Raw genomic sequence first — 25,835 nt, 5'->3', positions numbered from 1 at the left:
AGACACACAGACACACAGACTCATCACACAGAGACACACAGACTCATCACACAGAGACACACAGACTCATCACACAGAGACACACAGACTCATCACACAGAGACACACAGACACACACACACAGACCCACAAACTCATTACATAGAGACACATAGACTCATTACATAGAGACCCATAGACTCATTACATAGAGACCCACAGACCCATAGACTCATTACATAGAGCCCCATAGACTCGTCACACAGAGACCCACAGACCCACAGACTCACCACCACTCAGAGACCCACAGACTCATTATACAGAGACCCATAGACTCACCACACAGAGAGCCATAGACTCACCACACAGAGACCCACAGACTCACACACAGAGACACACAGAGACCCATAGACTCACCACACAGAGACCCATAGACTCACCACACAGAGACCCACAGATACCCATAGACTCACCACACAGAGACCCATAGACTCACCACACAGAGACCCACAGACTCATCACACAGAAACCCACAGACTCATCACACAGAGACCCACAGACTCATCACACAGAGACCCATAGACTCACCACACAGAGACCCATAGACTCACACAGAGACCCACAAACTCATTACACAGAGACCCACAGACTCACACACAGAGACCCACAGACTCACACACAGAGACCCATAGACTCACACACAGAGACCCATAGACTCATTACACAGAGACCCACAGACTCACACAGAGAGACCCACAGACTCATTACACAGAGACCCATAGACTCACACACAGAGACCCATAGACTCACACACAGAGACCCACAGACTTACTATACAGAGACCCACAGACTCACTACACAGAGACCCATAGACTCACCACACAGAGACCCACAGACTCACCACACAGATACCCATTGACTCACCACACAGAGATCCATAGACTCACCACACAGAGACCCATAGACTCACCACACAAAGACCCACAGACTCATCACACAGAGCCCCACAGACTCATCACACAGACACCCATAGACGCACCACACAGAGACCCATAGACTCAAACACACAGAGACCCACAGACTCACTATACAGAGACCCACAGACTCACTACACAGAGACCAATAGACTCACTATACAGAGAGACCCATAGACTAACCACATAGAGACCCATAGACTCACCACACAGATACCCATAGACTCAAACACACAGAGACCCACAGACTCACTATACAGAGACCCACAGACTCACCACATAGAGACCCATAGCCTCACAGAGACCCACAGACTAACTACACAGAGACCCATAGACTCACCACACAAAGACCCATAGACTCACACACAGAGACCCATAGACTCGTCACACAGAGACCCACAGACCCACAGACTCACCACCACTCAGAGACCCACAGACTCATTATACAGAGACCCATAGACTCACCACACAGAGACCCATAGACTCACCACACAGAGACCCACAGACTCACACACAGAGACACACAGTGACCCATAGACTCACCACACAGAGACCCATAGACTCACCACACAGAGACCCATTGACTCACCACACAGAGACCCATAGACTCACCACACAGAGACCCACAGAGACCCATAGACTCACCACACAGAGACCCACAGACTCATCACACAGAAACCCACAGACTCATCACACAGAGACCCACAGACTCATCACACAGAGACCCATAGACTCACCACACAGAGACCCATAGACTCACACAGAGACCCACAAACTCATTACACAGAGACCCACAGACCCACACACAGAGACCCACAGACTCACACACAGAGACCCATAGACTCATTACACAGAGACCCACAGACTCACACAGAGAGACCCACAGACTCATTACACAGAGACCCATAGACTCACAGAGACACACAGAGACCCACAGACTCACTACACAGAGACCCATCGACTCACAGAGACCGATAGACTCACGACACATAGAGACCCACAGACTCACAGAGACACACAGAGACCCATAGACGCACGACACATAGAGACCCACAGACTCACAGAGACAGATAGAGACCCACAGACTCACTACACAGAGACCCATAGACTCACAGAGACCCATAGACTCACAACACATAGAGACCCACAGACTCACAGAGACACATAGAGACCCACAGAGTCACAGAGACACACAGAGACCCACATACTCACTACACAGAGACCCATCGACTTACAGAGACCCATCGACTCACGACACATAGAGACCCACAAACTCACTACACAGAGATCCATAGACTCACAGAGACCCATAGACTCACGACACATAGAGACCCATAGACTCACAGAGACACATAGAGACCCACACTCACTACACAGAGACCCATAGACTCACAGAGACACATAGACTCACAGAGTCACATAGAGACCCACAGACTCACAGAGACACACAGAGACCCACAGACTCACTACACAGAGACCCATCGACTCACAGAGACCCACAGACTCACAGAGACACACAGAGACCCACAGACTCACTACACAGAGACCCATCGACTCACAGAGACCCATAGACTCACAGAGACACATCGAGACCCACAGACTCACTAGACAGAGACCCATAGACTCACAGAGACCCATAGACTCACAGAGACCCATAGACTCACAACACATAGGGACCCACAGACTCACTACACAGAGACCTATCGACTCACAGAGACCCATATACTCACAGAGACACATAGAGACCCACAGAGTCACAGAGATACACAGAGACCCACAGACTCACTACACAGAGACCTATCGACTCACAGAGACCCACAGACTCACAGAGACACATAGAGACCCACAGACTCACTACACAGAGACCCACAGAGTCACAGAGACCCACAGACTCACTACACAGAGACCTATCGACTCACAGAGACCCACAGACTCGCAGAGACACATAGAGACCCACAGACTCACTACACAGAGACCCATAGGCTCACAGAGACACATAGAGACCCACAGACTCACAGAGACACACAGAGACCGACAGACTCACTACACAGAGACCCATAGACTCACAGAGACACATAGAGACCCACAGGTTGGTGGCGCTGAGTGCTGAGGCCGTCTCTCTCCCTCCCGTGCAGGGAACCTCGGGGAGTGATGGACCCCCTGGACCTCCGGGCGAGCGAGTAAGTGGTGGTGGTGGTGTTGGTGGTGTTGGTGGTGTTGTTGGTGGTGGTGTTGGTGGTGGTGTTGGTCTTGTTGGTGGTGTTGTTGTTGTTGGTGGTGGTGTTGGTGGTGGTGTTGGTGGTGGTGCTGGTGTTGGTGGTGTTGCTGGTCGTGGTGTTGGTGGTGGTGTTGGTAATGGTGGTGGTGTTTGTTGGTGTTGGTGGTGGTGCTGGTGGTGGTGTTGGTGGTGTTGTTGGTGGTGGTGTTGGTGGTGGTGCTGGTGTTGTTGCTGGTGGTGGTGGTGGTGGTGTTGGTGGTGTTGGTGGTGGTGGTGGTGTTGGTGGTGTTGCTGGTGTTGTTGCTGGTGGTGGTGTTGCTGGTGGTGGTGTTGGTGGTGTTGGTGATGGTCGTGGTGGTCGTGGTGGTTGGTGCTGGTGTTGTTGCTGGTGGTGGTGTTGGTGGTGGTGGTGTTGGTGGTGGTTGTGGTGGTCGTGGTGGTTGGTGGTGGTGTTGGTGGTGTTGTTGGTGTTGGTGGTGTTGCTGGTGGTGGTGTTGGTGGTGGTTGTGGTGGTTGTGGTGGTCGTGGTGGTTGGTGTTGGTTGACTGTGAGTGTTGTGGCTAGTTGGTGGTTTACGCTTCTCGGTAGTTGTGGTGAGTGTTGCGCTGTTGGTTGCCCGTCGGCATCGTTGCGGCTAACCCCGTCGGCATCGTTGCGGCTAACCCCGTCGGCATTGTTGCGGCTAACCCCGTCGGCATCGTTGCGGCTAACCCCGTCGGCATCGTTGCGGCTAACCCCGTCGACTCGGGCTGTTGTCGTCGACTGGCGAGAGCAGCTTCTGCCACCGCACATTCGCGTGGTCAAGCCCAGATACAACAACCTGCCTTAGCCGCACTGGTGGGGTAGTGAGTGTATCGTCATTGTCGTCGTCATCGTCGTCGTCATCATCGTCGTCGTCGTCATCATCGTCGTCATCATAATCGTCATCATCGTCGTCGTCGTCATCGTCGTCGTCGTCGTCGTCGTCATCGTCATCATCGTCATCATTGTCGTCGTCATTGTCGTCGTCATTGTCGTCATCATCATCGTCGTCATCATAATCGTCGTCATCGTCGTCATCGTCATCATCGTCATCATCGTTGTCATCGTCATCGTCGCCATCGTCATCATCGTCATCATCATCGTCATCGTCGTCATCATCATCGTCATCATTGTCGTCATCGTCGTCATCATCGTCATCATCGTCGTCGCTGTGACGTCTCCTTCTTGGTAGTCTGTGGATGGGGGCATGGCGTCACTGCGCCTTGTACTCACGCTCGGTTCTGGGTGACCACGGTCGCACACTGCACAGGTTTAGAATGTCCACGTGCAATGTTAAGACTATTGGCAATGTTAGACTATTGGCAATGTTAGACTATTGGCAATGTTAGTCTATGGGCAGTGTGAGTCAATGGGCAATGTTAGTCTGTGGGCAGTGTTAGTCTATGGGCAATGTTAGTCTATGGGCAATGTTAGTCTGTGGGCAATGTTAGACTATGGGCAATGTTAGTCTATTGGCAATGTTAAGACTATTGGCAATGTTAGTCTATGGCCAATGTTAGTCTGTGGGCAGTGTTAGTCTATGGGCAATGTTAGTCTGTGGGCAATGTTAGACTATGGGCAATGTTAGTCTATTGGCAATGTTAAGACTATTGGCAATGTTAGTCTATGTGCAATGTTAGTCTATGGGCAATGTTAGTCTATGGGCAATGTTAAGACTATTGGCAATGTTAGACTATGGGCAATGTTAGACTATGGGCAATGTTAGTCTATGGGCAATGTTAGTCTATTGGCAATGTTAAGACTATTGGCAATGTTAGTCTATGTGCAATGTTAGTCTATGGGCAATGTTAGTCTATGGGCAATGTTAGTCTATTGGCAATGTTAGTCTATGGGCAATGTTAAGACTATTGGCAATGTTAGACTATGGGCAATGTTAGACTATGGGCAATGTTAGTCTATGGGCAATGTTAAGACTATTGGCAATGTTAGTCTATGGGCAATGTTATTCTATGGGCAATGTTAGACTATTGGCAGTGTTAGTCTATGGGCAATGTTAAGACTATGGGCAATGTTAGTCTATGGGCAATGTTAGTCTATGGGCAATGTTAGTCTATGGGCAATGTTAGTCTATGGGTAATGTTAGTCTATGGGCAATGTTAGTCTATGGGCAATGTTAGTCTATGGGCAATGTTAGACTATGGGCAATGTTAAGACTATTGGCAATGTTAGTCTATGGGCAATGTTAGACTATTGGCAATGTTAGTCTATGGGCAATGTTAAGACTTGGCAATGTTAGTCTATGGGCAATGTTAGTCTATGGGCAATGTTAAGACTATTGGCAATGTTAGTCTATGGGCAATGTTAGTCTATTGGCAATGTTAGTCTATGGGCAATGTTAGTCTATGGGCAATGTTAGTCTATGGGCAATGTTAGTCTATGGGTAATGTTAGTCTATGGGCAATGTTAGTCTATGGGCAATGTTAGTCTATGGGTAATGTTAGTCTATGGGCAATGTTAGTCTATGGGCAGTGTTAGTCTATGGGCAATGTTAGTCTATGGGCAATGTTAGACTATTGCCAATGTTAGACTATGGGCAATGTTAGACTATTGGCAATGTTAGTCTATGGGCAATGTTAGTCTACGTGCAATGTTAATCTATGGGCAGTTATGGTTCCTGTTATAGTAGCGGTTATGGTTGTGGTAATGGTTGCGGTTATGGTTGTGGTTATGGTTGTGGTAATGGTTGTGGTTATGGTAATGGTTGTGGTTATGGTTGTGGTTATGGTTGTGGTTATGGTTGTGGTAATGGTTGTGGTTATGGTTGTGATAATGGTTGTGGTTTGGTTGTGGTTATGGTTGTGGTTATGGTTGTGGTTATGGTTGTGGTTATGGTTGTGGTAATGGTTGTGGTTATGGTTGTGGTAATGGTTGTGGTTTGGTTGTGGTTATGGTTGTGGTTATGGTTGTGGTTATGGTTGTGGTTATGGTTGTGGTTATGGTCACGGTTATGGTCGTGGTTATGGTCGTGGTTATGGTTGTGGTTATGGTTGTGGTAATGGTTGTGGTTTGGTTGTGGTTATGGTTGTGGTTTGGTTGTGGTTATGGTTGTGGTTATGGTTGTGGTTATGGTTGTGGTTATGGTTGTGGTAATGGTTGTGGTTATGGTAATGGTCGCGGTAATGGTCGCGGTTGACTTTGTTGCTCGGTTTGACTCGCGGTGCCTAACGGTGGTCGTGGTGCACGTGCAGGGTCTGCAAGGTGCTCAAGGCCCGGCTGGCTTCGGTGGGCCCAAGGGCCCTGCGGTGAGGGGCGTGCGAGAGGCCCGCAGACCGTGGCCGTCTTACTCACACGCACACACGCACACACACACACACACACATGCACTCACACACACGCACGCACACACACGCACACACACTCACACGCACACACTCACGCGCACGAACGCGCACGCACACGCGCTGACACTAAAACTACGAACACATTTGTGAACATTTCTACCGGGTAAGGGGGCCCTCGCATGAGACGATGGCCCGTTGAGAAGTGGGCTCACGATCGCGTGGTGGCCAAACGCTCCCACCGCGTGACGCCGTGTCTGAGCGCGGAGCGGGGAAATACCGGAGGGAACCCCCGGGGAAAAAAAAATCCACCAGGCCACGGGGAGAGAGACGCAAACTCCAAATGTACAGCAGCAGCAGCAGCAGGCATCGTCAGGGTCGGGGATCGAACCCACGACCTCCTGTATACCAGGCGAGGTAGTTAACATCTCATAGCCACCGTGATGATGATGATGAGAGAGAAAGACGCAGACTTTAAATAAACAGCAGCAGCAGGGGTCGTCAGGGTCGGGATCGAACCCACGACCTCCTGTATACCAGGCGAGGTAGTTAACATCTCATAGCCACCGTGATAATGAGAGAGAGAGACGCAGACTTCAAATATACAGCAGCAGCAGGCGTCGTCAGGATCGAACTCACGACCTCCTGTAGACCAGGCGAGGTAGTTAACATCTCACCACACACTTGCACACGCACAGATAGCCGTACGTATGTGTGTGTACACGTGTGTGTGTGTCTGTGTGTGTGTGTGTCTGTGTGTGTGTGCGTGTGTGTATCTGTGTGTGTATGTGTGTGTGTGTCTGTGTGTCTGTATGTGTGTCTGTGTGTGTGTGTCTGTATGTGTGCGTCTGTGTGTGTGTCTGTGTGTGTGCGTGTGTATGTCTGTGTGTGTGTCTGTGTGTGTGTGTCTGTGTGTGTGTCTGTGTGTGTATGTATGTGTGTCTGCGTGTCTGCGTGTGTGTCTGTGTGCCTGTGTGTGTGTCTGTGTGTGTGTGTCTGTGTGTGTGTCTGTGTGTGTGTCTGTGTGTGTGTGTCTGTGTGTGTGTCTGCGTGTGTGTCTGCGTGTGTGTGCGTGGGGAGCGGTAGTGTAGCGGTTAGCGCACCACGCTACAAGCCCGGCTACCTGAGTTCGATTCCCGCTCACGGCCAACACCGGTGGCAAATATTTTAACCGGTCCTGGGCCTCCATTACATTGACTCAGCCTCACATGAGTACCTGGTGTGATGTGTGTCGTAAACATCGCTAGCACTGGGGAGACAAAGGCGGCCGGGCGTGGTGCTGGCCACCCACCCCCTTCGTGTGCCACAGTGCTGGTAGCCTTCATAGGTGCTCGCTAACAGCACTTGCCCCAACAGTCTGTCAAGGCTACACGGGGAATCTTTGTCTTTGTGTGACACTGTTGCTGTTGTTACAGGGACCCCCAGGCAAGGATGGGCTTCCTGGGCACCCTGGCTCCCGAGGGGATACGGTGAGTACCCCTAACCCCAAACCCCTAATCCCAACACCCCTAACCCCAACACCCCTAACCCCAACACCCCAACACCCCTAACCCCAACACCACTAACCCCAACACCCCAACACCCCTAACCCCAACACCCCTAACAACCAACACACCAACACCCCAACACCCCAACACCCCTAACCCCAACACCCCATCACCCCTAACCCCCCCTCCTTCCCCATGACCCTCAAGGACGTGGGAACCCAACCAAGGTCCGCAAGTTGGCCTGGTACGCAGGAGGCCTTGGGTTCGATCCCGAGCCCTGACGATGCCTGGCTGTGCCTGGAAATGTAGTTGCCGTGTGCCGGCTGTAGTTGCCGTGTGCCGGCTGTGGTTGCCGTGTGCCGGCTGTAGTTGCCGTGTGCCGGCTGTAGTTGCCGTGTGCCGGCTGTAGTTGCCGTGTGCCGGCTGTAGTTGCCGTGTGCCGGCTGTGGTTGCCGTGTGCCGGCTGTGGTTCCCGTGTGCCTGGATATGTAGTTGCCGTGTGCCGGTTGTAGTTGCCGTGTGCCGGTTGTAGTTGCCGTGTGCCGGTTGTAGTTGCCGTGTGCCGGTTGTAGTTCCCGTGTGCCGGCTGTAGTTCCCGTGTGCCGGCTGTAGTTGCCGTGTGCCGGTTGTAGTTGCCGTGTGCCGGTTGTAGTTGCCGTGTGCCGGTTGTAGTTGCCGTGTGCCGGTTGTAGTTGCAGTGTGCCGGCTGTAGTTGCCGTGTGCCGGCTGTGGTTGCAGTGTGCCGGTTGTAGTTGCCGTGTGCCGGTTGTAGTTCCCGTGTGCCGGTTGTAGTTGCCGTGTGCCGGTTGTAGTTCCCGTGTGCCGGCTGTAGTTGCCGTGTGCCGGCTGTAGTTGCCGTGTGCCGGTTGTAGTTGCAGTGTGCCGGTTGTAGTTGCCGTGTGCCGGTTGTAGTTGCCGTGTGCCGGTTGTAGTTCCCGTGTGCCGGCTGTAGTTGCCGTGTGCCGGCTGTAGTTGCCGTGTGCCGGTTGTAGTTGCAGTGTGCCGGTTGTAGTTGCCGTGTGCCGGTTGTAGTTCCCGTGTGCCGGCTGTAGTTGCCGTGTGCCGGCTGTAGTTGCCGTGTGCCGGTTGTAGTTGCAGTGTGCCGGTTGTAGTTGCCGTGTGCCGGTTGTAGTTGCCGTGTGCCGGTTGTAGTTGCCGTGTGCCGGCTGTAGTTGCCGTGTGCCGGCTGTAGTTGCCGTGTGCCGGCTGTAGTTGCCGTGTGCCGGTTGTAGTTGCCGTGTGCCGGTTGTAGTTGCCGTGGATACTTCTGCGTGATGCCACGGGTGACTGATCGTGTTGTCGTGTGTGTGTGTCCACGTGTGTGTGTCGTGTGTCCACGTGTGTGTGTGTGTCGTGTGTCCACGTGTGTGTGTGTCCACGTGTGTGTGTGTCCACGTGTGTGTGTGTTTCCACGTGTGTGTGTCCACGTGTGTGTGTGTGTGTCCACGTGTGTGTGTGTGTCCACGTGTGTGTGTGCGTGTGTCGTGTGTGTCGTGTGTGTGTGTGTCGTGTGTGTGTGTCGTGTGTGTGTGTCGTGTGTGTGTGTCCACGTGTGTGTGTGTGTCCACGTGTGTGTGTCGTGTGTGTGTGTCCACGTGTGTGTGTGTCCACGTGTGTGTGTGTGTCCACGTGTGTGTGTCGTGTGTGTGTGTCCACGTGTGTGTGTGTCCACGTGTGTGTATGTGTCCACGTGTGTGTGTGTCCCCGTGTGTGTGTGTGTGTGTCGTGTGTGTGTGTCCCCGTATGTGTGTGTGTCCCCGTGTGTGTGTGTCGTGTGTGTGTGTGTCCACGTGTGTGTGTGTCGTGTGTGTGTGTCGTGTGTGTGTGTCCACGTGTGTGTGTGTGTCGTGTGTGTGTGTCCACGTGTGTGTGTGCCAGGGCTTCCAAGGCAAGACTGGGCCGCCGGGACCTGCTGGGGTCGTGGGTCCGCAGGTCAGCAACCCAGGGACACGTGACCCCTCCCACAGCCCAGGGACACGTGACCCCTTCCACAGCCCAGGGACACGTGACCCCCCCACAGCCAGGACACGTGACCCCTCCCACAGCCAAGACACGTGACCCCTCCCACAGCCAAGACACGTGACCCCTCCCACAGCCAAGACACGTGACCCCCCCACAGCCAAGACACGTGACCCCTCCCACAGCCAAGACACGTGACCCCTCCCACAGCCAAGACACGTGACCCCTCCCACAGCCAAGACACGTGACCCCTCCCACAGCCAAGACACGTGACCCCCCCACAGCCAAGACACGTGACCCCTCCCACAGCCAAGACACGTGACCCCTCCCACAGCCAAGACACGTGACCCCCCCACAGCCAAGACACGTGACCCCCCCCACAGCCAAGACACATGACCCCCCCACAGCCAAGACACGTGACCCCCCCCCACAGCCCAGACACGTGACCCCTCCCACAGCCAAGACACGTGACCCCCCCCACAGCCCAGACACGTGACCCCCCCCACAGCCAAGACACGTGACCCCTCCCACAGCCAAGACACGTGACCCCTCCCACAGCCAAGACACGTGATCCCTCCCACAGCCAAGACACGTGACCCCTCCCACAGCCAAGACACGTGACCCCCCCACAGCCAAGACACGTGACCCCTCCCACAGCCAAGACACGTGACCCCTTCCACAGCCAAGACACGTGACCCCCCCACAGCCAAGACACGTGACCCCCCCCACAGCCAAGACACATGACCCCCCCACAGCCAAGACACGTGACCCCCCCCCACAGCCCAGACACGTGACCCCTCCCACAGCCAAGACACGTGACCCCCCCCACAGCCCAGACACGTGACCCCCCCCACAGCCAAGACACGTGACCCCTTCCACAGCCAAGACACGTGACCACTCCACAGCCCAGACACGTGACCCCTCCACAGCCAAGACACGTGACCCCTCCCACAGCCAGGACACGTGACCCCTCCCACAGCCAAGACACGTGACCCCTCCCACAGCCAAGACACGTGACCCCTCCCACAGCCAGGACACGTGACCCCCTCCCACAGCCAAGACACGTGACCCCTCCCACAGCCAGGACACGTGACCCCTCCCACAGCCAAGACACGTGACCCCTCCCACAGCCAGGGACACGTGACCCCTCCCCACAGCCCAGGGACACGTGACCCCTCCCCACAGCCCAGGGACACGTGACCCCTCTCACAGCCAAGACACGTGACTCCCCCCCACAGCCAAGACACGTGACCCCTCCCACAGCCAGGACACGTGACCCCCCCACAGCCAAGACACGTGACCCCCACACACAACACACACAACACACACACCACAACACACGTGGTCTTTACGATTGCAGCCAGTTTGGGTCACCCACTGTCGTACCAAACCCCCTGGTCACGTGCCATAGTGGCGGCCTTCACAGGCGCTGCTACTCGCCACTGACAAGCACTTGGCCCCGGCCGCCTGTAGCAGACCACACGGGGGGCATCTTTGTCTTTGCCTCAATCGACTCGGCCTCAGATGAGAACCTGGCGCGGTGTGCGGTGGTCGTTGAACATCGCCACCGGGGAGACAAAGGCGGCCGGGCGGGCGTGGTGCTGGCCACCCACCCACCCACCCAACCCACCCCCCCCGCCCCCGCCGGTAGCCTTCACAGGCTCTGCTACTCGCTATCAGCACTTGCCCCGGCCGTCTTTGAAGACTATGCTGGGGCGGTGGGGTCCTTTGTCTTTGTGTCCCGTACGCCAGGGTCCCACGGGTGAGTCGGGTCCCATCGGCGACAGGGGTCACCCAGGGCCCCCTGGGCCCCCGGGGGAGCAGGGACTGACAGGGACCCCTGGGAAAGAAGGAGTCAAGGTGAGAACCACGCCGCCAACACCAACACCACCACCGCAACAACCACCATCACCACCAACACCACAGACAACCACAGCCACCACAACACCACCAACACCACCACCACAGACACCACCAACACCACCACCAACACCACCACCAACACCACCACCAACACCAACACCACAGCCATCACCACAACAACCACCACAGACACCACCAACACCACCACAACAACCACAGCCACCACCACAACAACCACAGCCACCACCAACACCACCACAACAACCACAACCACCACAACAACCACAACAATCACAGACACCACAGCCACCACCACAACAACCACCACCAACACCACCACCACAACAACCACCACCACCACAACCACCACAGCCACCACCAACACCACCATCACCACCATGACCACCACAGCCACCACCAACACCACCACCACCACCACCACAGCCACCACCAACCAACACCACAACCAACACCACCACCAACCAACACCACAACCAACACCACAGCCACCACCAACCAACACCACCAAACACCAACACCACCACCAACCACCACAGCCAACACCACTACCAATACCACCAAACACCAACACCACCAACCACCACAGCCACCACCAACACCACCACCACTACAACCAGCAGCGTCCACCACCAACACCACCACCACTACAACCAGCAGCGTCCACCACCAATCACCACCACCAACCAACATCAACCACTGTCACCACCACCAACACCGACCCCAACCAGCAGCGTCCAGCACCCACTAAACACCACCACCAACCACCACCACCACCACAGCTGTGACAGCCTTGCACCTACTGTGCAGCAAGTGTGTGTCTGTGTGTGTCTGTGTGTGTGTCTGTGTGTGTCTGTGTGTGTGTCTGTGTGTGTCTGTGTGTGTGTCTGTGTGTGTGTCTCACTGTGTGTGTGTCTCACTGTGTGTGTGTCTCACTGTGTGTGTGTGCGGTGGTGTAGCGGTTAGCGCGCTGCGCTACGAACCTGGCGACCCGGGTTCGATTCCCGCTCACGGCCAACACCAGTGACGATTATCTGAACCGGTCCCGGGCCTCCCCTAGGTCGACTCAGCCTCAAATGAGTACCTGGTGCGGTGTGTAAACATCGCCACTAGGGAGACAAAGGCGGTCGGGCGTGGTGCTGGCCACCCACCCCCTCGTGTACCGTTCCGGCCTTCATAGGTGCTCGCTAACAGCACTTGCCCCTACAGTCTGTTAAGGCTATATGGGGGATCTTTGTTGTGTGTGTCTCTCACTGTGTGTGTGTGTCTCTCACTGTGTGTGTGTGTCACTGTGTGTGTGTCTGTGTGTGTGTCACTGTGTGTCTCACTGTGTGTGTCACTGTGTCTCACTGTGTCACCGTGTGTGTGTCACTGTGTCACTGTGTGTGTGTAGGGAGACCCTGGTCCCACAGGGGGCCCAGGCAAGGAGGGGCCCCCAGGGCTGAGAGGATTCCCTGGGGAGAGAGGTCTTCCTGGGACCCCGGTAACGCACACACACACGCCGAGACACACGCGGAGACACACGGGGACACACGCGGAGACACACGGGGACACACGGGGACACACGGAGACACACGGGGAGACACACGCGGAGACACACGGAGACACGTGGAGACACACGGGGACACGCGGAGACACACAGACACACAGACACACAGAGACACCCACGGGGACTCACGCGGAGACACACAGAGACACCCACGGGGACACACAGAGACACACGGGGACACACGTGGACTCACTTGAAGACACACGGGGACACACGGGGACACACAGAGACACCCACGGGGACACACAGAGACACACGGGGACACACGGGGACACATGGGGACACACAGAGACACGCGGAGACACACACAGAGACATGCAGAGACACACAGACATACAGAGACACACGGGGACACAGAGCCACAGGGGAACACAACACAGAGACATGCAGAGACACACAGAGACACACAGAGACACCCACGGGGACTCACGCGGAGACACACAGAGACACCCACGGGGACACACAGAGACACATGGGGACACACGTGGACTCACTTGAAGACACACGGGGACACACGGGGACACACAGAGACACCCACAGAGACACCCACGGGGACACACAGAGACACACGGGGACACATGGGGACACACAGAGACACACGGGGACACATGGGGACACACAGAGACACACGGGGACACATACAGAGACATGCAGAGACACGCAGAGATACACAGAGACTCCCACGGGGACACACAGAGACACACAGAGACACACACAGAGAGACATGCAGAGACACACAGAGACACACAGAGACACACAGAGACACACAGAGACACACGGGGACACACAGAGACACACGGGGACACACAGAGACACCCACGGGGACACACAGAGACACGCGGGTGAGGTGGGTTATAAACGAGACCAAAGCAAGCGTGGACACGTGGGGTACGTTACCTACTCACGTGGGGTACGTCACCTACTCACGTGGGGTACGTTACCTACTCACTTGGGGTACGTCACCTACTCACGTGGGGTACGTTACCTACTCACGTGGGGTACGTTACCTACTCACGTGGGGTACGTTACCTACTCACGAGGGGTACGTTACCTACTCACGTGGGGTACGTTACCTACTCACGTGGGGTACGTCACCTACTCACGTGGGGTACGTCACCTACTCACGTGGGGTACGTCACCTACTCACGTGGGGTACGTCACCTACTCACGTGGGGTACGTCACCTACTCACGTGGGGTACGTTACCTACTCACGTGGGGTACGTCACCTACTCACGTGGGGTACGTCACCTACTCACGAGGGGTACGTTACCTACTCACGAGGGGTACGTTACCTACTCACGTGGGGTACGTTACCTACTCACGAGGGGTACGACACCTACTCACGTGGGGTACGTTACCTACTCACGTGGGGTACGTTACCTACTCACGTGGGGTACGTTACCTACTCACGAGGGGTACGTTACCTACTCACGAGGGGTACGTTACCTACTCACGTGGGGTACGTCACCTACTCACGTGGGGTACGTTACCTACTCACGAGGGGTACGTTACCTACTCACGTGGGGTACGTTACCTACTCACGTGGGGTACGTCACCTACTCACGTGGAGTACGTTACCTACTCACGTGTGGTACGTTACCTACTCACGTGGGGTACGTCACCTACTCACGAGGGGTACGATACCTACTCACGAGGGGTACGTTACCTACTCACGTGGGGTACGTCACCTACTCACGTGGGGTACGTCACCTACTCACGTGGGGTACGTTACCTACTCACGTGGGGTACGTTACCTACTCACGAGGGGTACGTTACCTACTCACGAGGGGTACGTTACCTACTCACGTGGGGTACGTCACCTACTCACGTGGGGTACGTTACCTACTCACGTGGGGTACGTTACCTACTCACGAGGGGTACGTTACCTACTCACGAGGGGTACGTCACCTACTCACGTGGGGTACGTTACCTACTCACGTGGGGTACGTCACCTACTCACGTGGGGTACGTTACCTACTCACGTGGGGTACGTTACCTACTCACGAGGGGTACGTTACCTACTCACGTGGGGTAGGATACCTACTCACGTGGGGTAGGATACCTACTCACGTGGGGTACGTTACCTACTCACGTGGGGTAGGATACCTACTCACGAGGGGTACGTTACCTACTCACGTGGGGTACGTTACCTACTCACGTGGGGTACGTTACCTACTCACGTGGGGTACGTTACCTACTCACGAGGGGTACGTTACCTACTCACGTGGGGTACGTTACCTACTCACGTGGGGTACGTTACCTACTCACGTGGGGTACGTTACCTACTCACGTGGGGTACGTTACCTACTCACGTGGGGTACGTTACCTACTCACGAGGGGTACGTTACCTACTCACGAGGGGTACGTCACCTACTCACGTGGGGTACGTCACCTACTCACGAGGGGTACGTTACCTACTCACGTGGGGTACGTTACCTACTCACGTGGAGTACGTCACCTACTCACGAGGGGTACGTTACCTACTCACGTGGGGTACGTTACCTACTCACGTGGGGTACGTCACCTACTCACGTGGTGGTACGTCACCTACTCACGAGGGGTACGTCACCTACTCACGTGAGGTACGTTACCTACTCACGTGGGGTACGTTACCTACTCACGTGGGGTACGTTACCTACTCACGTGGGGTACGTTACCTACTCACGTGGGGTACGTCACCTACTCACGTGGGGTACGTCACCTACTCACGTGGGGTACGTTACCTACTCACGAGGGGTACGTTACCTACTCACGAGGGGTACGTTACCTACTCACGTGGGGTACGATACCTACTCACGTGGGGTACGTTACCTACTCACTTGGGGTACGTCACCTACTCACGTGGGGTACGTTACCTACTCACGTGGGGTACGTTACCTACTCACGTGGGGTACGTTACCTACTCACGTGGGGTACGTTACCCACTCACGTGGGGTACGTCACCTACTCACGAGGGGTACGTCACCTACTCACGTGGGGTACGTCACCTACTCACGTGGGGTACGTTACCTACTCACGTGGGGTACGTCACCTACTCACGAGGGGTACGTTACCTACTCACGTGGGGTACGATACCTACTCACGTGGGGTACGTTACCTACTCACGAGGGGTACGTTACCTACTCACGAGGGGTACGTCACCTACTCACGTGGGGTACGTTACCTACTCACGTGGGGTACGTTACCTACTCACGAGGGGTACGTTACCTACTCACGTGGGGTACGTTACCTACTCACGTGGGGTACGTTACCTACTCACGTGGGGTACGTTACCTACTCACCTGGGGTACGTCACCTACTCACGTGGGGTACGTTACCTACTCACGTGGGGTACGTTACCTACTCACGAGGGGTACGTCACCTACTCACGTGGGGTACGTTACCTACTCACGTGGGGTACGTTACCTACTCACGAGGGGTACGTTACCTACTCACGTGGGGTACGTTACCTACTCACGTGGGGTACGTTACCTACTCACGTGGGGTACGTTACCTACTCACCTGGGGTACGTCACCTACTCACGTGGGGTACGTTACCTAGTCACGAGGGGTACGTCACCTACTCACGTGAGGTACGTTACCTACTCACGAGGGGTACGTTACCTACTCACGTGGGGTACGTTACCTACTCACGTGGGGTACGTTACCTACTCACGTGGGGTACGTTACCTAGTCACGTGGGGTACGTTACCTAGTCACGTGGGGTACGTTACCTACTCACGAGGGGTACGTTACCTACTCACGTGGGGTACGATACCTACTCACGTGGGGTACGTTACCTACTCACGTGGGGTACGTTACCTACTCACGAGGGGTACGTTACCTACTCACGTGGGGTACGTTACCTACTCACGAGGGGTACGTTACCTACTCACGAGGGGTACGTTACCTACTCACGTGGGGTACGTTACCTAGTCACGTGGGGTACGTTACCTACTCACGAGGGGTACGTTACCTACTCACGAGGGGTACGTTACCTACTCACGTGGGGTACGTCACCCACTCACGTGGGGTACGTCACCTACTCACGTGGGGTACGTTACCTACTCACGTGGGGTACGATACCTACTCACGAGGGGTACGTTACCTACTCACGAGGGATACGTTACCTACTCACGTGGGGTACGTCACCTACTCACGTGGGGTACGTTACCTACTCACGTGGGGTACGTTACCTACTCACGTGGTGGTACGTCACCTACTCACGAGGGGTACGTTACCTACTCACGTGGGGTACGTCACCTACTCACGAGGGGTACGTTACCTACTCACGAGGGGTACGTTACCTACTCACGTGGGGTACGTTACCTACTCACGAGGGGTACGATACCTACTCACGTGGGGTACGTTACCTACTCACGAGGGGTACGTTACCAAACTCACGTGGGGTACGTTACCTACTCACGTGGGGTACGTCACCTACTCACGAGGGGTACGTCACCTACTCACGAGGGGTACGTTACCTACTCACGAGGGGTACGTTACCTACTCACGTGGTGGTACGTCACCTACTCACGTGGGGTACGTTACCTACTCACGTGGGGTACGTTACCTACTCACGTGGGGTACGTTACCTACTCACGTGGGGTACGTCACCTACTCACGAGGGGTACGTCACCTACTCACGAGGGGTACGTTACCTACTCACGAGGGGTACGTTACCTACTCACGAGGGGTACGTCACCTAGTCACGTGGGGTACGTTACCTACTCACGTGGGGTACGTTACCTACTCACGTGGGGTACGTTACCTACTCACGAGGGGTACGTTACCTACTCACGTGGGGTACGTCACCTACTCACGAGGGGTACGTTACCTACTCACGAGGGGTACGTCACCTACTCACGTGGGGTACGTTACCTACTCACGAGGGGTACGATACCTACTCACGTGGGGTACGTTACCTACTCACGTGGGGTACGTTACCTACTCACGAGGGGTACGTCACCTACTCACGAGGGGTACGTTACCCACGCACGTGGGGTACGTTACCTACTCACGTGGGGTACGTTACCTACTCACGAGGGGTACGTTACCTACTCACGTGGGGTACGTTACCTACTCACGAGGGGTACGTCACCTACTCACGAGGGGTACGTTACCTACTCACGTGGGGTACGTTACCTACTCACGAGGGGTACGTTACCTACTCACGAGGGGTACGTCACCTACTCACGTGGGGTACGTTACCTACTCACGTGGGGTACGTCACCTACTCACGAGGGGTACGTTACCTACTCACGTGGGGTACGTTACCTACTCACGAGGGGTACGTCACCTACTCACGAGGGGTACGTCACCTACTCACGAGGGGTACGTTACCTACTCACGTGAGGTACGTCACCTACTCACGTGGGGTACGTTACCTACTCACGTGAGGTACGTTACCTACTCACGTGGGGTACGTCACCTACTCACGAGGGGTACGTTACCTACTCACGAGGGGTACGTTACCTACTCACGTGGGGTACGTTACCTACTCACGTGGGGTACGTTACCTACTCACGTGGAGTACGTTACCTACTCACGTGGGGTACATCACCTACTCACGTGAGGTACGTTACCTACTCACGAGGGGTACGTCACCTACTCACGAGGGGTACGTTACCTACTCACGTGGGGTACGTTACCTACTCACGAGGGGTACGTTACCTACTCACGAGGGGTACGTCACCTACTCACGTGGGGTACGTTACCTACTCACGTGGGGTACGTCACCTACTCACGAGGGGTACGTTACCTACTCACTTGGGGTACGTCACCTACTCACGTGGGGTACGTTACCTACTCACGAGGGGTACGTTACCTACTCACGAGGGGTACGATACCTACTCACGTGAGGTACGTTACCTACTCACGTGGGGTACGTTACCTACTCACGAGGGGTACGTTACCTACTCACGTGGGGTACGTTACCTACTCACGTGGGGTACGTTACCTACTCACGAGGGGTACGTTACCTACTCACGTGGGGTACGTTACCTACTCACGTGGGGTACGTTACCTACTCACGAGGGGTACGTTACCTACTCACGAGGGGTACGTCACCTACTCACGTGGGGTACGTCACCTACTCACGTGGTGGTACGTCACCTACTCACGTGGGGTACGTTACCTACTCACGAGGGGTACGAGCAGCCAACAGAGATAGCCGAAGGCGCGGGGCATGGACAAACTTAACGCACCGCACCGGTCCAAACCGCACCGCTCCGGTCCAATCCGCACCGCTCCGGTCCAAACCGCACCGCACCGGTACAAACCGCACCGCACCGGTCCAAACCGCACCGCACCGGTCCAATCCGCACCGCTCCGGTCCAAACCGCACCGCACCGGTCCAAACCGCACCGAACCGGTCCGCTGTGTGAGTCTCTGATCCGCGTTGTCGCCCTCGCAGGGAGCTGCCGGGCTCAAAGGAAACATTGGGCCTCCTGGTCCACCCGGACCCACGGTGAGACACTCACTCACTCGCTCGTTCACTCATTCACTCGCTCGCTCGCTCGCTCACTCGCTCGCTCGCTCACTCGCTCGCTCACTCGCTCACTCACTCGCTCACTCGCTCACTCACTCACTCATTCACTCACTCATTCACTTACTCATTCACTCATTCACTCGCTCACTCGCTCTCTCATTCATTCGCTCACTCACTTGCTCACTCACTCTCTCATTCACTCGCTCACTCGCTCACTCACTCACTCATTCATTCACTCTCTCACTCATTCATTCACTCGCTCACTCACTCACTCATTCACTCACTCATTCACTCGCTCACTTGCTCACTCACTTACTCGCTCACTCACTCGCTCGCTCACTCGCTCACTCATTCACTCACTCATTCATTCACTCGCTCACTCATTCACTCGCTCGCTCGTTCACTCACTCGCTCGTTCACTCACTCACTCATTCACTTACTCACCCATTCACTCGCTCACTCATTCACTCACTCATTCACTCGCTTACTCACTCGCTCACTCACTCGCTCACTCACTCGCTCACTCATTCACTCACTCGCTCACTCACATTCATTCACTCGCTCACTCATTCACTCGCTCACTCATTCACTCATTCATTTATTCACACGCTCACTCATTCACTCACTTGCTCATTTACTCTCTCATTCACTTACTCACTCACCCATTCACTCACTCACTCACTCATTCACTCACTCATTCACTTACTCACTCACTCATTCACTCACTCGCTCATTTACTCACTCACTCACTCGCTCACTCATTCGCTCGCTCTCTTGCTCACTCACTCATTCACTCACTCATTCACTCGCTTGCTCACTCACTCACTCATTCGCTCTCTGATTCACTCCCTCGCTCCCTCGCTGACTCATTCGCTCACTCACTAATTCGCTCCCTCACTCATTCATTCGCTTGCTTATTTGCTCGTTCCCTCACACATTCGCTCGCTCATTCATTCATTTGCTCACACTCATGGTTATCGGTTTGTAAATCATTGTTGTTGTTGTCGGTTTGTAAATCATCGTTGTTGTTGTTATTGGTTTGTAAATCATCGTTGTTGTTGTCGGTTTGTAAATCATCATTGTTGTTGTTATCGGTTTGTAAATCATCGTTGTTGTTGTCGGTTTGTAAATCATCGTTGTTGTTGTTGTTGTTGTTATCGGTTTGTAAATCATCGTTGTTGTTGTCGGTTTGTAAATCATTGTTGTTGTTGTTATCGGTTTGTAAATCATCGTTGTTGTTGTTCTTGTTGTGGGTTTGTAAATCATCGTTGTTGTTGTCGGTTTGTAAATCATCGTTGTTGTTGTTGTTGTTATCGGTTTGTAAATCATCGTTGTTGTTGTTGTTGCTGGTTTGTAAATCATCGTTGTTGTTGTTGTTGTTGTTATCGGTTTGTAAATCATCATTGTTGTTGTTGTTGTCGGTTTGTAAATGATTGTTGTTGTTGTCGTTATTGGTTTGTAAATCATCGTTGTTGTTGTTGTTGTCGGTTTGTAAATCATCGTTGTTGTTGTTGTTGTTATCGGTTTGTAAATCATCGTTGTTGTTGTTGTTGTTGTCGGTTTGTAAATGATTGTTGTTGTTGTCGTTATTGGTTTGTAAATCATCGTTGTTGTTGTTGTTATCGGTTTGTAAATCATCGTTGTTGTTATCGGTTTGTAAATGATTGTTGTTGTTGTTGTTATCGGTTTGTAAATCATCGTTGTTGTTGTTGTTGTTGTTATCGGTTTGTAAATCATCATTGTTGTTGTTGTTGTTGTCGGTTTGTAAATGATTGTTGTTGTTGTCGTTATTGGTTTGTAAATCATCGTTGTTGTTGTTGTTGTTGTCGGTTTGTAAATCATCGTTGTTGTTGTTGTTGTTACCGGTTTGTAAATCATCGTTGTTGTTGTTGTTGTTGTCGGTTTGTAAATGATTGTTGTTGTTGTCGTTATTGGTTTGTAAATCATCGTTGTTGTTGTTGTTATCGGTTTGTAAATCATCGTTGTTGTTATCGGTTTGTAAATGATTGTTGTTGTTGTTGTTGTTATCGGTTTGTAAATCATCGTTGTTGTTGTTGTTATCGGTTTGTAAATCATCGTTGTTGTTGTTGTTGTTATCGGTTTGTAAATCATCATTGTTGTTGTCGGTTTGTAAATGATTGTTGTTGTTGTCGTTATTGGTTTGTAAATCATCGTTGTTGTTGTTGTTGTCGGTTTGTAAATCATCGTTGTTGTTGTTGTTATCGGTTTGTAAATCATCGTTGTTGTTGTTGTTGTTGTCGGTTTGTAAATGATTGTTGTTGTTGTCGTTATTGGTTTGTAAATCATCGTTGTTGTTGTTGTTATCGGTTTGTAAATCATCGTTGTTGTTATCGGTTTGTAAATGATTGTTGTTGTTGTTGTTGTTATCGGTTTGTAAATCATCGTTGTTGTTGTCGTTGTTATCGGTTTGTAAATCATCGTTCTTGTTGTTGTTGTTGTCGGTTTGTAAATCATCGTTGTTGTTGTTATCAGTTTGTAAATCATCGTTGTTGCTGTTGTTGTTGTTGTTATCGGTTTGTAAATCATCGTTGTTGTTGTTGCTGGTTTGTAAATCATCGTTGTTGTCGGTTTGTAAATCATCGTTGTTGTTGTTGTTGTGGGTTTGTAAATCATCGTTGTTGTTGTCGTTATCGGTTTGTAAATCATCGTTGTTGTTGTCGGTTTGTAAATCATCGTTGTTGTTGTTGTTGCTGGTTTGTAAATCATCGTTGTTGTTGTTATCGGTTTGTACATCATCGTTGTTGTTACTGGTTTGTAAATCATCGTTGTTGTTGTTGTCGGTTTGTAAATCATCGTTGTTGTTGTCGGTTTGTAAATCATTGTTGTTGTTGTTATCGGTTTGTAAATCATCGTTGTTGTTGTTGTGGGTTTGTAAATCATCGTTGTTGTTGTCCGTTTGTAAATCATTGTTGTTGTTGTGGGTTTGTAAATCATCGTTGTAGTTGTTGTCGGTTTGTAAATCATTGTTGTTGTTGTTATTGGTTTGTAAATCATCGTTGTTGTTGTCGGTTTGTAAATCATCGTTGTTGTTGTCGGTTTGTAAATCATCGTTGTTGTTGTTATCGGTTTGTAAATCATCGTTGTTGTTATCGGTTTGTAAATCATCATTGTTGTTGTTATCGGTTTGTAAATCATCGTTGTTGTTGTCGGTTTGTAAATCATTGTTGTTGTTGTTATCGGTTTGTAAATCATCGTTGTTGTTGTTCTTGTTGTGGGTTTGTAAATCATCGTTGTTGTTGTCGGTTTGTAAATCATCGTTGTTGTTGTTGTTGTTATCGGTTTGTAAATCATCGTTGTTGTTGTTGTTGCTGGTTTGTAAATCATCGTTGTTGTTGTTGTTGTTGTTGTTATCGGTTTGTAAATCATCATTGTTGTTGTTGTCGGTTTGTAAATGATTGTTGTTGTTGTCGTTATTGGTTTGTAAATCATCGTTGTTGTTGTTGTTGTCGGTTTGTAAATCATCGTTGTTGTTGTTGTTGTTATCGGTTTGTAAATCATCGTTGTTGTTGTTGTTGTTGTCGGTTTGTAAATGATTGTTGTTGTTGTCGTTATTGGTTTGTAAATCATCGTTGTTGTTGTTATCGGTTTGTAAATCATCGTTGTTGTTATCGGTTTGTAAATGATTGTTGTTGTTGTTGTTATCGGTTTGTAAATCATCGTTGTTGTTGTTGTTGTTGTTGTTGTTGTTATCGGTTTGTAAATCATCATTGTTGTTGTTGTTGTTGTTGTCGGTTTGTAAATGATTGTTGTTGTTGTCGTTATTGGTTTGTAAATCATCGTTGTTGTTGTTGTTGTTGTCGGTTTGTAAATCATCGTTGTTGTTGTTGTTACCGGTTTGTAAATCATCGTTGTTGTTGTTGTTGTTGTCGGTTTGTAAATGATTGTTGTTGTTGTCGTTATTGGTTTGTAAATCATCGTTGTTGTTGTTGTTATCGGTTTGTAAATCATCGTTGTTGTTATCGGTTTGTAAATGATTGTTGTTGTTGTTGTTGTTATCAGTTTGTAAATCATCGTTGTTGTTGTTGTTATCGGTTTGTAAATCATCGTTGTTGTTGTTGTTGTTATCGGTTTGTAAATCATCATTGTTGTTGTCGGTTTGTAAATGATTGTTGTTGTTGTCGTTATTGGTTTGTAAATCATCGTTGTTGTTGTTGTTGTCGGTTTGTAAATCATCGTTGTTGTTGTTGTTATCGGTTTGTAAATCATCGTTGTTGTTGTTGTTGTTGTCGGTTTGTAAATGATTGTTGTTGTTGTCGTTATTGGTTTGTAAATCATCGTTGTTGTTGTTGTTATCGGTTTGTAAATCATCGTTGTTGTTATCGGTTTGTAAATGATTGTTGTTGTTGTTGTTGTTATCGGTTTGTAAATCATCGTTGTTGTTGTCGTTGTTATCGGTTTGTAAATCATCGTTCTTGTTGTTGTTGTCGGTTTGTAAATCATCGTTGTTGTTGTTATCAGTTTGTAAATCATCGTTGTTGCTGTTGTTGTTGTTGTTATCGGTTTGTAAATCATCGTTGTTGTTGTTGCTGGTTTGTAAATCATCGTTGTTGTCGGTTTGTAAATCATCGTTGTTGTTGTTGTTGTGGGTTTGTAAATCATCGTTGTTGTTGTCGTTATCGGTTTGTAAATCATCGTTGTTGTTGTCGGTTTGTAAATCATCGTTGTTGTTGTTGTTGCTGGTTTGTAAATCATCGTTGTTGTTGTTATCGGTTTGTACATCATCGTTGTTGTTACTGGTTTGTAAATCATCGTTGTTGTTGTTGTCGGTTTGTAAATCATCGTTGTTGTTGTCGGTTTGTAAATCATTGTTGTTGTTGTTATCGGTTTGTAAATCATCGTTGTTGTTGTTGTGGGTTTGTAAATCATCGTTGTTGTTGTCCGTTTGTAAATCATTGTTGTTGTTGTGGGTTTGTAAATCATCGTTGTAGTTGTTGTCGGTTTGTAAATCATTGTTGTTGTTGTTATTGGTTTGTAAATCATCGTTGTTGTTGTCGGTTTGTAAATCATCGTTGTTGTTGTCGGTTTGTAAATCATCGTTGTTGTTGTTATCGGTTTGTAAATCATCGTTGTTGTTATCGGTTTGTAAATCATCATTGTTGTTGTTATCGGTTTGTAAATAATCGTTGTTGTTGTTGTGGGTTTGTAAATCATTGTTGTTGTTGTTGTCGGTTTGTAAATGATTGTTGTTGTTGTCGTTATTGGTTTGTAAATCATCGTTGTTGTTGTTGTTATCGGTCTGTAAATCATCGTTGTTGTTATCGGTTTGTAAATGATTGTTGTTGTTGTTGTTATCGGTTTGTAAATCATCGTTGTTGTTGTTGTTGTTATCGGTTTGTAAATCATCGTTGTTGTTGTCGTTGTTATCGGTTTGTAAATCATCGTTGTTGTTGTTGTTGTTGTTGTTGTCGGTTTGTAAATCATCGTTGTTGTTGTTGTTATCAGTTTGTAAATCATCGTTGTTGTTGTTGTTGTTATCGGTTTGTAAATCATCGTTGTTGTCGGTTTGTAAATCATCGTTGTTGTTGTTGTTATCAGTTTGTAAATCATCGTTGTTGTTGTTGTTGCTGGTTTGTAAATCATCGTTGTTGTCGGTTTGTAAATCATCGTTGTTGTTGTTGTGGGTTTGTAAATCATCGTTGTTGTTGTCGTTATCGGTTTTTAAATCATCGTTGTTGTTGTCGGTTTGTAAATCATCGTTGTTGTTGTTGTTGCTGGTTTGTAAATCATCGTTGTTGTTGTTATCGGTTTGTACATCATCATTGTTGTCGGTTTGTAATTCATCGTTGTTGTTACCGGTTTGTAAATCATCGTTGTTGTTGTTGTCGGTTTGTAAATCATCGTTGTTGTTGTTGTCGGTTTGTAAATCATTGTTGTTGTTGTTATCGGTTTGTAAATCATCGTTGTTGTTGTTGTGGGTTTGTAAATCATCGTTGTTGTTGTTGTTATCGGTTTGTAAATCATCGTTGTTGTTATCGGT

General features: G+C 50.9%; 1 protein-coding gene across 6 annotated transcripts in view; it reads left to right on the top strand.

Annotated features, from left to right (window-relative positions):
• The window catches only part of LOC116958203 (uncharacterized), a 241,818-nt gene that overhangs the window by 135,447 nt on the left and 80,536 nt on the right, over positions 1-25,835 (top strand). For all 6 annotated transcript variants that reach the window (XM_076056030.1, XM_076056029.1, XM_076056028.1 and 3 more), the window contains 7 exons: positions 3,089-3,133; positions 6,402-6,455; positions 7,907-7,960; positions 9,857-9,910; positions 11,690-11,797; positions 13,212-13,301; positions 19,763-19,816. In XM_076056030.1, the coding sequence (XP_075912145.1) occupies positions 3,089-3,133; positions 6,402-6,455; positions 7,907-7,960; positions 9,857-9,910; positions 11,690-11,797; positions 13,212-13,301; positions 19,763-19,816 (459 nt within the window). The remainder of the gene's footprint in view (positions 1-3,088; positions 3,134-6,401; positions 6,456-7,906; positions 7,961-9,856; positions 9,911-11,689; positions 11,798-13,211; positions 13,302-19,762; positions 19,817-25,835) is intronic.

The sequence above is a fragment of the Petromyzon marinus genome, chromosome 74, assembly GCF_048934315.1.
Source record: "Petromyzon marinus isolate PM22_M1 ecotype Great Lakes invasive population chromosome 74, UKy_Petmar_22M1.pri1.0, whole genome shotgun sequence".
NCBI lineage: Eukaryota > Metazoa > Chordata > Hyperoartia > Petromyzontiformes > Petromyzontidae > Petromyzon > Petromyzon marinus.
The sequence above is the reverse complement of the archived record's forward strand: the minus strand, read 5'-3'. Positions and strand labels throughout refer to the sequence as shown.